The sequence below is a fragment of the Abramis brama genome (genome assembly GCF_963993115.1).
Source record: "Abramis brama genome assembly, chromosome: 21".
NCBI lineage: Eukaryota > Metazoa > Chordata > Actinopteri > Cypriniformes > Leuciscidae > Abramis > Abramis brama.
The window spans coordinates 4,232,008-4,247,917 of record NC_139983.1 but is presented as its reverse complement, the minus strand read 5'-3'; the positions used below and the strand labels follow the sequence as shown (position 1 = coordinate 4,247,917).

Genomic DNA, 15,910 nt, shown 5'->3' with positions numbered 1-15,910 from the left:
AGTGTATTTAACCGTAGGCATGGGGTACTCTTCATCCCTTTTTGCACCAAACACATCTGGTGGGTTTGCTGCCAAAAAGCCCTTTTTTTGTTTCATCTGACCACAGATCCCTGTGCCGTCTGAAGATCCAGTCGTGTCTGACAACTGAATATGCCGGAGTTTATTTTTGGAGGAGCGAGGAGGATTTTTCTTGAAACCCTCCCAAACAACATGTGGGGATGTAGGGGTTATTTGATCTTTTTTTTTTAGGCTTTCTGACCCCCAAGACTCAACTAATCTCTGCAATTCTCCATCTGTGATCCTTGGAGAGTCTTTGGCCACTCAAACTTTCCTCCTCACTGTCCATTAAGACAATATAGACACACGTCCTCTTCCAGGCAGATTCGTCACATCTTTAGTTGATTGGAACTTCTTAATTATTGCCCTGATGGTCAAAATGGGGATTTTCAATTCTTAAGCTATTTTCTTACAGCTCTTTCTATTTTGTGAAGCTCAACAATCTTTTGCTGCACATCAGAACTATATTCTTTGGTTTTACTCATTGTGACGGATGATTAAGGGAATTTGGCCTTTGTGTTTCCTCATATTTAAACTCCTGTGAAACAAGAAGTCATAGCTGGACAATTTCATGTTCCTAGTCACCCTGGTGTGCTAAAAAGGTAAATATTAATGGGAATATACTTCAGAGATATTTTTCTCATAAAAAATTCTAAGGGTGCCAACAATTATGGCCAGCGTGTTTTGGAGAAAAACGTTTATTTCATAATGTGATTTACCCCCCAATTTCAATTCTTTTACTTCAATGAAAGGTTAGATTTTTGTGAATTTTTTGAATGAAAGATCAAAAGGATAAACAATGCAGATTTATTTTTTACAGCCATTTTTTATCATATTTATCAGGGGTGCCATCAATTTTGACCACCACTGTAAAAGGTCTGAAGAGTTTATTCTATCTTCCACAAGGACAAGGCATTTGAGCTATGTTTGATTTTGCGCTGCCAGTGAAATTCACACCCGTGCGTATGAAGCGCGGACTACAAATAATCTTGACACGCCTCACCAAGTCTAATAACAAGCACAAACTGTGTTAAAAAGAATTTGACGTGCAAGTAAAAAGGTAGGCTATCTGTCCTACAGCGTTTTTCTACTTTACCACAGTGAAGAATGCGAATATAATAGGCCTACTTAAAAGTGAACCAAAGAAAGAAACGTTTATAATCCCCTTCGAAAATGGGTGAGACGTGAGTGAAGATTTGTGAAAGAAACAAGAGATTTCATGACCAGTGGAATAACTAATGCAATATTCTTAAATTCGCTGATAATCGGGTGACCAGATCGCAAAACAGAATACAAAGCACAACTCTCTCAATTGTCATGAATCCAAACGTTTCCATGACTGCGATGTCACATTTAATTGCTAACCTATTTTTGCTTTTATTATAGCATTCACATACAAAAGAACGTGTTTTGACGGAGTTCAAGTTTACCGGAACAGCCCTACATACTTATAAAATCAATAAACCACTCCATTTGACCACAGTATAATCATTCTATTATGAATACTGATATATTCCACATCTCCAAGAAGTCTCGTCTCCTTGCCTTTGACTAATAACAGTTCTACATTTCAACAGAAGTGAAGTCAGGACTGTCCTCTGTTGTTCATATTCTCCAGTGTTTTGCTCAACTTCCTTTGAATCTGAGTTCACAGAAACACACACACACACATTCTGCAGTGGAGTTTGGGATTCATTAGTCCGCAGTGACGGAGCAGCCGAGCCCTGAGGCGTACAGCAGCGCCACAGCATGTATTTCTTCCACCGTGATTCAGTTGGACCGATACTCCGCGTTGGCACCGGGACGGAGGAAACGCCTCCACTTGACTCACACTCATTGTAGTAATATTTTTTGGAAAGCAGTTGTTTTCTTATGTTGATCATAGACAGTTCAGGAACACAGGTGTTCTCAATCACACAAGCTGATAGACTGCACATGGTATAAATCCTTCTGTAGTCTTGAAAAACAAACTCCTGACTATAGAAGTTAAGTCTGGTTCACTAAGCAGTTTATTCTAGACAAGAACCGCTCACATAGAAAGATGTCTGACATTTAAAGAGGACATATCACGCTTTCTTCAGTGTGTGTAATGTTGCTGTTTGAGAAAGAAATGGCTCTGCAAAGTCCCTCCAGCGGGAGTTCTTCTCTATATCAGTGTCACTGTTCCTGAACTCCATGAAACGCCTCCATTGTAGTCTTGAGTTTCTTCTGGGAACGAACACGTCACAATATTCCTCATTATAATAATTAATACGCAGAATAAAGGGGCGGGGCCTGGTTGAGTTAGTTAGTAGTGTGTTAAACTGGCGGTTATGGTAAGGGGCGGGACATTTCCCAAACACACTCGAAGCGCTCGACCAATCACAACACACTGATCCAGCCGACCAATCAGAGCACAGTGTGCTTTTCAGAAGGAGGGGCTTCATAGAGACAGGAACTAAACAGAGCGTTACTGACAGACTGGGAAGAGAGGAGCTGCAACAATGGAGAATATGGGAAAAGAATGTGTTTTTGGAACATTCAAACATGAAAACCTGTTCTAGTGAACCCCAAAAACTAAATCAAGACTCAGTAAGGGCATGATATGGTCTCTTTAAGTAAGGGATCTGACAGGGTGTTTAGGTCGCCAACGAGAAGAGGTAACAACCACCTGAATGTACTTTACACAATCAAACCAAAAATTGTGATATGGCTTTGTGCAATTATCAAATCACTAAGGCTGCGATTTAAGTATACAAGTATATATGCGCTACGCGTTTCAGAGTGAAGCGCAGCACCGTGTTCATTTACACATGAGCAGCTCATAATCCACAGAGTAAATGCTGTAATTTTTTTCCGCACATGGTTATTATAGTTATTGACAATCGAAACTATTAAAAAAAAAACTTTCATAACTTGAAATAAAATAAAATATATATGCAAAACCCCTCAAACTACATTTATTTCAGCTAATTGCCAAGGCTTTTGCTTTTTCTAAAAGTGAAATAAAAAATAACTATACAGTACAGACGAAAATGGCAAAAACACAAAAAAAATATTTACAACAAATTAAACAAATTAAAATGAAAACTATATATATATATATATGTGTGTGTGGGTGAAGGTGTGGGTGAAGTTACGAGCCAGTTTAATAATTAGGGATCAAATCACTGAGCTCAAACATGAGTTGCAGTAATCGAGGGAAGTGATGAGGGAAGACTTTACCTGATAAGCAAATGAATGTGGTGTAGTCCCCCTGGCCTCCTGTAGCCAAGAATGGGATCTTCTTCTTCGTCCTCCTCTTCACCTGCACGGCTGCCAACATCCGCTCATCATTCGGAAGAAAGACCGCCTTGTTGAGGGCCGATTTGCCACTCATTGTAGCCGATGGCACGGGCTGGGTGACGGCAGGGCTCTCTTAACTCTGACGACAGAAAAAATGAGACACAGAGGCCGTTTCTCAATATGAGTTTAAGCGATCTTGTGTTCTTGTACTACATCATCATCATCATCATCATCATCAACCGTTAAAATCTGGTTCCAATACTCAAGAATGCAAGTACAGAGAAAGTCCCTGGATGTGTTCTTGATATCAAGGATGCATCGAGTGCAGACTTGAGAGAATCAAACCTTTAAAAAACCCAGTCATCATCGCAGGCGGACGACGCACAGAAGCTAGACGCTAGTTCTCACTCAAGAGATTACCGCTGAAAGCTCGCAAATACGTGACGGCTTGTGAAATATGTTGTAAAAACAATTATAAATACGTGGAGAAAGCCTACAGTAGTTTTTAATTGGCATTTTTAAAAGAATCTTAATGTTGACAAAGCGCCTTAAATGCATACTCATTTACACAAACACAAAAAAATAAAAAAGATAACAATAATGCAAGTAAATATTTTAATATGTTACGACACCTGTGATGTTATGTTTATTGCGCTTTGGATGGTGTTGTCCCACTGCCTAATATTTGTGGAACGGTCAGTTAAAGGAACACGCCGACTTTTTGTGACTTTAGCTTATTCACCATATCCCCCAGAGTTAGATAAGTCCATACATGCCCTTCTCATCTCCGTGCGTGCCATAACTCTGTCTGACGCACCCACCGCTAGCCTAGCTTAGCACAAAGACTGGAGGTAAACGGCTCCAGCTAGCATACTGCTCCCAATAAGTGACAAAATAACGCCAACATTTTCCTATTACATGTTGTGATTTGTATAGTCACAGCGTGTACAAATAACAAGGTCACATGAGACACAACCATCTTCTAACCGTATATATACTGGGAACTATATTCTCAGAAGGCGAAGCACTGCTACTTCTGCGGAGTGATTTACTCCAACTCTGAGCGAACTCTCTGCTCCTCACCACGGGGCTTCTCAGGCGCTGCGAGCAAATCACTCCGCCCAAGTAGCAGTGCTTCGCCTTCTGAGAATATAGATCCCAGTATGTATACGGTTAGAAGGTGGCTGTGTCTCATGCTTGCACTCCGTCACTGACTAGACATATTTAAAATAATGTATAGGCAAATTTTTACTGGTAACATCAGACATTTGGCATTATCAGGACACACAAATATTCCCCCATTGCTTTATTATACATTATATTTAACATTATATATATTAGTTTAATGTAGTGCTGACACTAAACCTCTGTAAACGTGAATTATACACATATTGTCACTATCCACAATACATACTGTTGCATTTTTGTATTGCGATATATTGTGACACGATATATTGTTACACCCCTACTATTTAGTATTAATGTGTGTAGTATGAATTTATTCTGGACATACTACATTTGCCATATTGTCATTATCATGAGAGTTGTGTCGCTTCACTGTTATTCCCAAATCCTCTCCCGGCTGGAAAAGTACATCATCTGGGTGCATTTTGCCTACTCTTTTATGAGTACTGTGAATTCGGACATGCTTATTTTATCACATACTGTTTTTCACCCACTCTATAGTAGGGAAGTATGTGATTTCAGATGCAGTCTGTGTCTTAAGTATGCACTAGTATGACCAAATAGCGATTAGTCAAGGGGCAATCAGTCTAACTTTTTGGTTTCAAATTAGACCAATCTACGTGTTTATCTACAGTTATGAACAGTCTTAAAAGAAAAAAAATTGTGATGACTGATCTTTAAGACAAGTATTAGCAGTTTGTGCAACCGGCTCCAGGGGTGTGTTTCCCAAAAGCATCATTAGCCAACCATGATCACAAGTACCATTGAATTGCGTTGGTAATGATGGAACTTGCGACCATATTTGGCATCGGAAAACGAACCCCTGACACACTGGGAAGAGAGGAGCTGCAACAATGGAGAATATGGGAAAAATAAGGTGTCTTTTTGAACATTCAAGCATGAAAACATATTCTAGAAGAGCACAAAAGCGCACAATCAAGACTTTAAAAAGGGGCATTATATGGTCTCTTTAAGTAAGTGATAATTTACATTCCAGATGGTTTTATTGCCAAATAAAGCCCAACAGGGTGATCAGGACCCCGGCGAGAAGAGGTAACAACCGACTGAATTTATTACTGGAGAATTAAGCAGTCAAACAAAAGCTGCATATTGCAACTGTTGTTGTTGTTGCATTCATAATGTATGAACATAAAATACAATATACATGACACCTGTTAATATCAGCTTCATTTGAAACATAACTTGAAAGCAGAAACATCATGATATTATAAAAAAAATTGGACCAAACTTAAATTCTGAATACTTACCTAATATTACACAAAGGTAAGACGGATGAATAAAACCTTCAAGAACCAAACCCACACACTCATGCAAAAGCAACACACACACAAACACGTCCAGTCTGTCAGCAGTCATTGTGGACGGGCATATGGGAGGCTGCACCAAACTCACAACCCCTTGTGTAACGCAGAACAAAGACTCGTAGTTACAGTCACAATGCCTGAACAAAGGGCACAAAGCTCCTTTTGGCAAACAGCAGGTCTGGAGGCAATGGTTTTGTCATGAAAAGGTCAATGCTGATGTTGTCTCGTTTGCACACTGTTGTCTCACCTAAATGGGAAACAAATGGCTTTTAGATATCCAATGTGTTGTTTTTCCACTGATGTCAAACTGGCTTGGCTCTTTGCACACCCTCAAAACACATGCCCATCAAACTCTCCGTCAGACCATATAGTGTCGAAGGAAAACATTTTAATGTTCTTCTGCACTCTTTTTAGGAGGCTGCAGCCACATCTTTCAAACCTGACGAACTATGCTGTCAGCAACCTTAAAAACCTGTAACCTCCCTTTATATTTGCTGAAACAGTCTGAAATGATTTCAAACTAGTCACTGAAAGCCTTCTTTAGATAATGGCAACTTCTTTGGATAGATAGAGAACATAAAGCAGCAACATTCGGCACAGAGTCCTCTCTATTTCAGTCTCTTAAAAAATAATTAAATAAAATGTCAAATTAACCAGTTGCAGACAAACTGATGCCATTTTAATTTTGTTTCTTTGAATCCTAGTAATTCAGCATCTTTATGCCATCACACACCGGTTCTGATGTAACAGTCAGACGTTCAGATATATAAGGTCAGATATACACTGATGACCCACCACAGGTGAAGCGAATATCATTGACCATCTCCTAACAAGTCCATATATTAAGGTCTGGTTAGATTAGATGGTCAGCAAACAATCGGTTCTCGTCATCAACGTGTTGGATAGAGGATAAATGGGCAGGAATAAAGATCTGAGCGACTTCGACGAGGCCCAGATTGTTATGGCGAGACGACTGTGTCAGAGTATCTCTGAGACGGCGAGGCTTGTGTGTTGACCTGGTCAGCAGTGGTGGGAATTTACCAGCAGTGTCCGAGGAGGAACAAACACAAATCGTCAACAGGGTGTTGAGTGTCCAAGGTTCAACGAAGGGCAATGAAGGCTATCCCGTTTACGTTTATATCACGTGGACGTGTGTGCCATTTCCCTGGGTAAATGACGGCACCAGGATCACTGTGGGATAATGACGAGCTGCTGGAGGGAGTGTGATGCTCTGAACAATGTTCTGCTGGGAAACTCTGGGTCCGGACATTCATGTGGACGTAAATTTCCACTAGGGCTGTCACTTTTGTGAAAAAAATCCTGATTTTTGAGACATAAGTGTTCATTGAATCGATTGTAAAATCGATTTTCCATGTCTAAAGACGTTTCCATTTTAAACGCCAGATATAGGCAAATCCACGGACAACTAACAGGCATTAGGACGAACGTAAAGAGGGCGCTTGAGACGCGCACAAGTCAGCAATATTCCTGATGATTTATTGGCGTGAAGTTTTGTGCACAATGACAAACAGGAGTGCAACATTCTCGAAAAACAATAAGCAGAGTGTACTGCCATAACATCAATGAGAAACATCACTGCAGTCTTCAACATGGCTGTGTTTACGGTTCTATATGTCAAACAAATTTCGACTATAGACCGTAGCTCGAATCTGAATCTGTGTGCATGAGACTGTCTGAATACTGGCAGAATTCACAGTTTTGTAGTAAAAAGAGACACATTATGCAGAAGTATAATTTGCTGTTATGTATGTGTGTCAGAGCCTGTAGTCGCTGTGTGACGCGCGTTCGCTGCGGGCGTATCGTGACGAGCTGGACGCGCTCCGAGAGAAGGCCGTTAAAATCGAGTCCCTATTTTCGTTTTCGAAACTTGTGTTGGTTGGTCCGATCGATTGTGCAATCGATTTTCGCACGTAAAGTGACAGCCCTTATTTCTACCCATCTAAAGATTGTTGCAGAGCAGGTCCAGCCCTTCATGACACTGGTGTTCCTGGTGGAAGTGGCTCTTTCAGCAGGATAATGCACCGTCACACTGCACACATTGATCAGGAATGGATTGAGGAACATGATGAAGAGTTCAAGGTGTTTTCCCAGATCCCAATCCAACCGAGCATCAGTGGGTTGTGCTGGACCTACAAGTTCAATCCATGGCGAACGGGATCGGCAAAAACTCTCGAGCCGGGAATCGAACTCCGGTCGCCGGAGGAGCAGTTGTGCCATATGTCATTTATCATTTCATGCTCTGCCCTTGAGGCTTATGCCTCAGACACAACAATGTAAATATACTGTAAAATGTCATTTATTCCTGAGATCAAAGCTGAATTTTCAGCATCATTACTCTTCAGTGTCACATGACCCTTCAGAAATCATTCTAATATGATGATTTGATGCTCAAGAAACATTTATGATTATTATCAATGCTGAAAACAGCTTTTGCTCATTTAAAATATAATTTTTTTTTTTGCCGGTCTATTAAAGTTATTGTTTTTTATTGTATATTTGATCAAATAAATACAGCATTTATGAGCATCAGAGACTTCTTTCAAAAACAAAACAAAAAAAATCTTAATTATTCCAAACGTTTGACTCGTAGTATCACTGTACATCATAAATCAAGAGACTACTGAGAGCATTCTCCAGGAAATATGAGTCAACTACAAAACACTGAGCATAATAAAAATACAAGCATTTACAGAAAACTCAGTTACATAAAAATACAGAAAGAACAGGACTAGCAAGTTAGTTTGACCTCTTACGCAACGAGAGGCAGAAGGACTGGATAGTGAAGTCAAGGCAACGTGTGTTTCCCATCAGCCAGCGAGAGGACTTCACACCACAGAGCGGAAAATATGAGCATCAGCTCAGAATCCAGAGTTAGGAGGGAAAACACACGAAGCTTGAGGCCTGAGACTGACTAAATCAAATCCTTAATCAAAGCAAACAACTGGTCCAAAACAGCCAATTAATGGCACAGAGTGCATGAGTAATCATTATGTCACTCATTAATGGGGTATTAAAAATAAAAAAAGCAGTTTTTAGTCATTGTCTTCTCTTATGGCAGCCCATAGAACCGTATGGTAAAAAGTTGTATATTGGGCACATTAACAACAGTAATTTAGGAGTCTAACTCAATCTCTCTAGCGCCACCAACTGTCCAAAGTTGCATGTTTATGCTAATAACCTTTGAACCATAAGGGCTCGCAACAAAATTCCTTGGCTCAGGATCATTGAATTGCACACTATGATGCCACTTTCTGTAATGAACATTTACAGAAAATGGAATTCTGCAATTTAGAATTTTCTGAAAAGGCTCGAACTCATCCTAGACGGTTCATCAGATTTTAACCTAAATGCTTCAGACCACGCAAATCCTTTTTGAAGAACGCGCAAACTTTTTGAATAACGCACAAACTAATTTGACGAAGAACACACAAAATGGATGTGAGGCTGTATCTCCGCAATGCTTTAGCGCATTGAGATGAATCTTGGTGCATGTCATCACAAGCATGACCTGAGGCTACATGCAGCGTTTCGGCACAGCACCACCTACTGGTCAGGAGATAGGAAAAATGGCTTTACTTATAACTTCTGAACGGTTTGCCAAAAAAAAAGTGCAGCATACCGAGTCGAATGATACCCAATTTTCCCATGTTGACCATTTTGGGCATCACCCATATTTAATTTTGTCATAAAATGCTGTATTTTACGAACATATTAGCGTATCATTACGAAACCATGCCCCTGGAGGAACTTACTTGTGAAACTTGTTAAATTTCTTGAGTCATACCAAGAACATTAATACCAATTACACCATGGTCAGTCAAAACTGTTGTCTGCCACATTCAATTTCTTTGAAACCCTATTTTTTTCATATATTCTCAAATTTTTGGCAAGCTGTGTTCTACAATGAATATAGTGGAAAGGGTTTCTGCACAACTTGGTCTCAAATCTTGTGATTTTAGGAATAATAAGTTAATTTTAGGGGTTGAATCTGTAACAGCCACAATTTTCTAATGTTTTTTTCCCTCTACGTGACCGAGTAGAGACAAACGTCACACACACACACACACACACACACACACACACACACACACACACACACACACACACACACACACGTCTACCTTCATAATTCTAGTTTTGACAATTCAAAAATTTCACTTACACGGCACTGGGCTATATTATAATATACAGTGATTATAACTGAGACAACGGTACTTTTTAACTAATGCGCTAGTTTTCATTCAAAATAAATATGTAACATAATTAGGTACTTTAGTTATTATTTACAGTCACACACACCTTTGTGCTATTCCTGTTAAGGCAGTATTTTAGAGTAAACACTAGTCATAATCTAACCAACTAGGACAATACTCATATTTACTGTATGTCTGTCTTTAATTTCTTCATTCTGCCAAAAAACAAAAACACACTTACTACAGTACAGAACATGGTAAAACTTTCACCCCAGCCTGTTTAACTTAAAGTCCCCCTGTAGTCAATCATTTTATCCCTTAAAAATCACCTTTGATCACCAAAATTACATATTTACATTGACTTTAAGAATTTAGTAGTACCGTGACTACTGTCCCGTGCTCGCTTCAGAAACTACTCAGATGGCGGGGGTTGAAGGGGGTTCGAGTGGATTTTGTTGCTGTCTCTATTTGGGGAATGAACCCAGCGCTATGATTGGTCGATCTCTTCTTTTGCTGTTGATTGAGTGTCCTGCACGTGAGTTCGCAAGTTTAACTTAAGCGCAAAATTGGAATAGCGCATAAAACATTTGCAAATAAAGCAAGTTTCCATCAAATGAGCCAAAGAGAACAAAATCGTCACTTCCTGATATCAGGCGCTAAATATCAACGAGATCGGTCTGTGGTTGGTCCAGTTACGCCGTCCCATCGCAAAGTCACGTGATTTTTAAATGCACATCAAAGAATTTATTCAATAAATGTGTTTCCATCGTAGTTTATGCGCATGTGTTCTTATCGGATAAAACGTTCATCCGACTCAATTGAGCGCATCCGTTTTTATGCACTTTTTTTTTTTTTTTATGCGCATTTTGGCGTTTCCATCCAGCATTTCTCATGCGAACGATGAAAATGCTCATAAAAATAGGTGGACGCAGTGGTGTAGTCTACGTGATACGCAGGTATACGCCGTATACCCACTAGAAAAGGCCAAGGATTTGCGTATACCCACTTAAAAAAAGCGTGAGGATACGTATCAACTTCGTTTTGTGTCAGAACTTTCACACTTTCATTCATAAATTCATCCCGTCTGTGTTTGCGAAGCGACGGATCGAATCGCGGAATCCAGTCACAAATGGAACGTGCTATATAAAGCAGAACGTCACGGAATTTGGCTATTTTTGAATGAATAAATCAAAAGTAGCTGCTGTACAATGAATAAAATCTCGATATGGACTAGTGTCTATGAATATTAAAGCTAAAAGAGACTGCAATTGTTCTACGTGTCAGTGTGTGCTCCACTACACACACACACACACACACACACACACGGAAGCACGCGTGACTCACGCTCGTGGTGTTTTCAGCGTTTCACTGTATTGAGACATGATGTAAGCTATGTGCATTTCATCGCAGAGCTGCTATGAGAGTCACTTGATGAGAATTTCACCATTTCATTTGATAAAACTATCGCCATTCATTCGTTTCATATACACATAAACTGAAATGTCTTTACGACAACCTGTCAAAATAAGTTCTGTATAACTTGTAGAAATTATAACAGAAATATATTACTATTGCACAGAGTATACTTCAGGCCTAATAATAATAATAATAATAATAATAATAATAATAATAATAATAATAATAATAGTTTATTAAAACACACAGAAACTCAAATGTCTACAACCCACCAAAATAAAAGACCATTTTCCAAAACACCATTTCTAAAAGTAAATTTGTATTTGTGCCTATAATGTTTTTTAAAAAAAATGGTTGAAAATTGTCAACTGATAAAACCTTTGCTTCAGGGACCGTATTCATATAACATCTAAGGCTAAATGTAGCTCTTAACTGACTGAGTTAGATGGTGATTAACACTAAACAGTAGAAAATCAGTCCAGTCTCCCCAGCTGTAAATGTCATTGGCTGTTAAAGTCCTGTGTTGCTTATAATAAATTGACATGTTGATAACACTTAGTATTTCATAATGCTCTCAATTACATGTCGATGCATACTGTATGCATTAGTGAGTGTGGTGGTGCTTATGGGGTGACGCTCTGGGATGGGTGAGTATGAGGCGGGAGGTGGGGGGGGGGGGGGGGGTTATATTAGAGTATACTCACTACAAAAAACTAGACTACACCACTGGGTGGACGGAAACATAGCTATTGTCGCCAATTGGTCAGAAGTCATGAGCAATTTAATCATATTACTAGTAATTGTATTTATGCTTTTTAAAGCCATTTTTGGTAACACTTTACAATAAGGTTTATTAGTTAACATGAACTAAGAATGAACAATACAGCATTTATTAATCCTAGTTAATATTAACTTAGACATTTACTAATACGCTATTAAAATCAAAGGTTGTATTTGTTAACATTATTTAATGCACTGTGAACTAACATGAACAGCTGGATTTTTATTAACTAACATTAACAAAGATGAATAAATACTGTAACAAATGTATTGATCATTGTAAGTTCATGTTAGTAAATACATTAACTAATGAACCTAATTGTAAAGTGTTGCCCCATTTTTCCTGAATCATCTAAAATGTCTTTAATTACTCATTACTGCGGTCTAATATCTCTCCATTTTGCCTCTTTTCTAATTTCTATTTTTATGATTCAATTAGTTATTAGCTTTCCATCAATCCCCAGGCGTTTGTAAATCCCAGTTTGCGAATCCCTGAATCAGCCGAAAATCTAATAGCCTTCCACTGCTATCCAGTACATCATCTTTAACTCGTTCAGAAATCACCTCGGCCTTTTCTCTGATCAATTCTCAACATTTACCATATCAAATTTATGCTCATATCATTTCTGCTAAATTAAAATACACTTATGTTTTGCGGTGACACATTATACTTATAATCTGAGAGGAATAAAAAAGCTTCTACACTGGCGAGAGGTTGCTGAACGGTACATAAATACAAGGGCTGTCCATCTGGTGTGGTGATTCAGCAGTAAGTGAGAATTATTACCAAGAACCCAATAAACCCAAGAAACCTGATGTGGACTTCATTATATTTAGACCAGCGCTCCTGAAACAATCCCCTCATAAACCCTAAATCAGACCAGAAGCATCGAGTCGAGAGCAAGAAGAAGAAGAAAGCTCAACTCAAGCAGTTTAATCACACAGTAATAGAGCAGGACTGATGCTTCTGGACTTGATTTATTTTGACTTCATTTATTTTAATCTCACTAACCCGTCTGTGGTGTTGAAAACCCTGTATGTTCCTGGTCAAAAATGGTCGGCTTTTTAAAGATTGCTAGTTATGCTTTATTATTACCAATTCTTGGATTCAATCTTTTTGTCGACTTGTTTTCTGTCAATTAGCACAGGTTTTGTATTTCTTTTTTTAAACTGATTGATCATCCTCATTGATCTGAGCTTATGCACCTCAGTTTCTGAGTGAAAAAAAGCATTATTTGTGGATACATTTGTCAATATTCAACAAAATATGGGTACAAAATTGCAGTTTATCACACTAAAGTGCTTTAATGTTTAACCAGGAAGTTTGTTTTGAAATGCGTTTATTTTGTACAAACAAGAAAGTCACACGTGGCGTTCCCGGACTAAACATTACTGGCCTACAAAAAAAAAAAAAGCTTATAAATCTCGTTATGCTATATTATATATTATTTTTACTATATTACACAGGTCCGAGGCCTTTATTTTTGCAAGCACATGTAGTTCACATTAATACATACATTTTTGTAAAATAATTTGACCAATTATTTTATTTTATATAATTTAACCAAACTTTATTTACAACTGAATTTAATTGACAGATGAATGTAATTTTCATTGTAAAAAAAAAAAGAAAATAAGTGATCATTATTGTCACACCAAGTGATTTTTGCATCACAACAAAGGATTATAAATAAATAAAATATATTTTTGCAATTTGAGGGATTATAATCTAGACAACTCTCTCTCTCGTCACTTTTTGTAATGTATGTTGTCTGTAAAAATGTAAATCGTTAGTTTTTTTTTGTTTTGTAAACCTACCAGGTAATCCTCAGATTTTCATGTTGGTTGCAAATCTACAGTCTGTAATATTTGGTTTATGTTGCGCTGGTTATACGGCACATGACAGTCATCTTATAGCAGTGTGAATTTAGACGTAAGCAAGTTTTCCATTGCTCATGCCAATGACGAGCGAACACAAAGTTTCTCGTGGGAACGCAAAACATTTGCAAGAGAATGCAGAATCATTGACATTATTTTTCCTCCCATCTCAAATTTTTCTCCACCATCATGATTCATGACCCTGAGCTCTGAACTACTCAAAGCCAGCAATGTGTCCAATACCAGGGTTTAGTGGGACACATTGGGCTGGTCATGTGAGGCCACTGAAGCTGCTTTGAAACAGTCTGTATTGTAAAAAGCGCTATAAAAATAAAGGTGACTTGAAACATATTATTCCATATTATTATACAATAAACATATCATTAATTAACTTTTCAAAAGCACTATTCAAAACATGAGTACATTTTAATGAATAATAAATAGATCAACGATGCCATTACAATACAAGTTGTTAGGTCTAATGTTTTTGGTAATTCAATGTTTGTTTTTATCCTGTGATGAAACAAAAGTGCTGATGTGAAAACGAGAAGCTCACTGAGATTTCATCATTTCATCATTAAACACATGCAGTCTGGAAAGTCAGCTGACAAGATTTTGAAACACAGCCAAAGTCACAGTGTTTAAATGATTTCTCTGCAAATATTCCTTCCTTCTGATAAAACCAGCAGCGATGTTGCAGATCAATAACACTTTCTGTAGTAAAACCAGTGTGGGTTATCCTCGTAAAAGCTGAAATACGCGCTGAAGAATCACTCCAGTCTAAAGTTCCTTCAAGAGAAACTGAAAGAGCGTCGCCTGACTGCGGGGTTGTCTCCAGACACACAACAGACACACTGTGTTAGTTTCATAAAGATGTTATTGAGAGGAATTAAGCTGTTTTTCTGTCACACAAGATCCGTGACTCGCGTTCGGTCACAACAAACAGGCAAAACTTATTACGACTATAAAATAAGACTAGAGCTTTCCAGCATCTTCAGACTGATAAGTGCTCCTCTTCTCTCACTATAATCATCTTCTGGTGTGTTTTCTTACCTTTCACTGTGAGTTCAGCGTTATTCTCTCGCGCTCCGTCTATGCTGTTCTCTCCATCTGGAAACGTGCAAAGTTTGAGCGCGCGCTTCTTCTGTCACACACACGGTCTCTGCAGCGATTAGTGACGGTCTAGTGTTTACTCTGTAGTGTGTGTGTGTGTGTGTGTGTCGACAGCACAAACCGCAGCTGCTTCACTGCTCGACCGCGTGGAAATGTACGTGACGTGGATCAGACGCGGTGAGCGCGCGCGCGCGACACTGTAGGCTACCTGCTATAGTTCACTTCCTTAATTCCTTAATTTCCTCATTCTGGCTTTATACAACTATACTGGAGCTGTTCAGGAATAGGCTACACAGTTTTAAACAGTAAAGCAAGTCCTGGCGTTTAGAGAGAGAACTATAAGACAGTGTATAAGATCAGTGTTTATTTCTAGAAAATACTACAAATCGGAGTTCATCATTTTGTCCATAATTTTGATAAATTCTTTTTTTTTTTTACTCCGTACGTGACTGACACTTTTTTGCAGAAAAAAACAAAAACAAAAAAAACAAAACAATTAATTACCTTTGATAACTATGGTTCAGTTGTAATGTTTTTTTCAATTCAATTCATAAAATGTGTTATTTGGATGATAAAGTGTATCAATAAACATGCTGACATCATTGCACACTATTAGGTATATTAGAAATAAATATAAATGAGAAAAGAGCCTTGTTTATTAACACAGCTTATTTTAAA

The 15,910-nt window shown here is 38.4% G+C and overlaps 1 protein-coding gene across 1 annotated transcript in view; it reads right to left on the bottom strand.

Moving 5' to 3' along the window:
* The window catches only part of stxbp6 (syntaxin binding protein 6 (amisyn)), a 52,845-nt gene extending 37,294 nt beyond the window's left edge, over positions 1-15,551 (bottom strand). The window contains exons 1-2 of the mRNA XM_084097577.1: positions 15,173-15,551; positions 3,262-3,460 (exon numbers count right to left, since the gene is read on the bottom strand). Coding sequence (XP_083953703.1) covers positions 3,262-3,415 — 154 coding nt within the window. The 5' untranslated portion in view covers positions 3,416-3,460; positions 15,173-15,551. The remainder of the gene's footprint in view (positions 1-3,261; positions 3,461-15,172) is intronic.
* Positions 15,552-15,910: the final 359 nt, after the last annotated feature.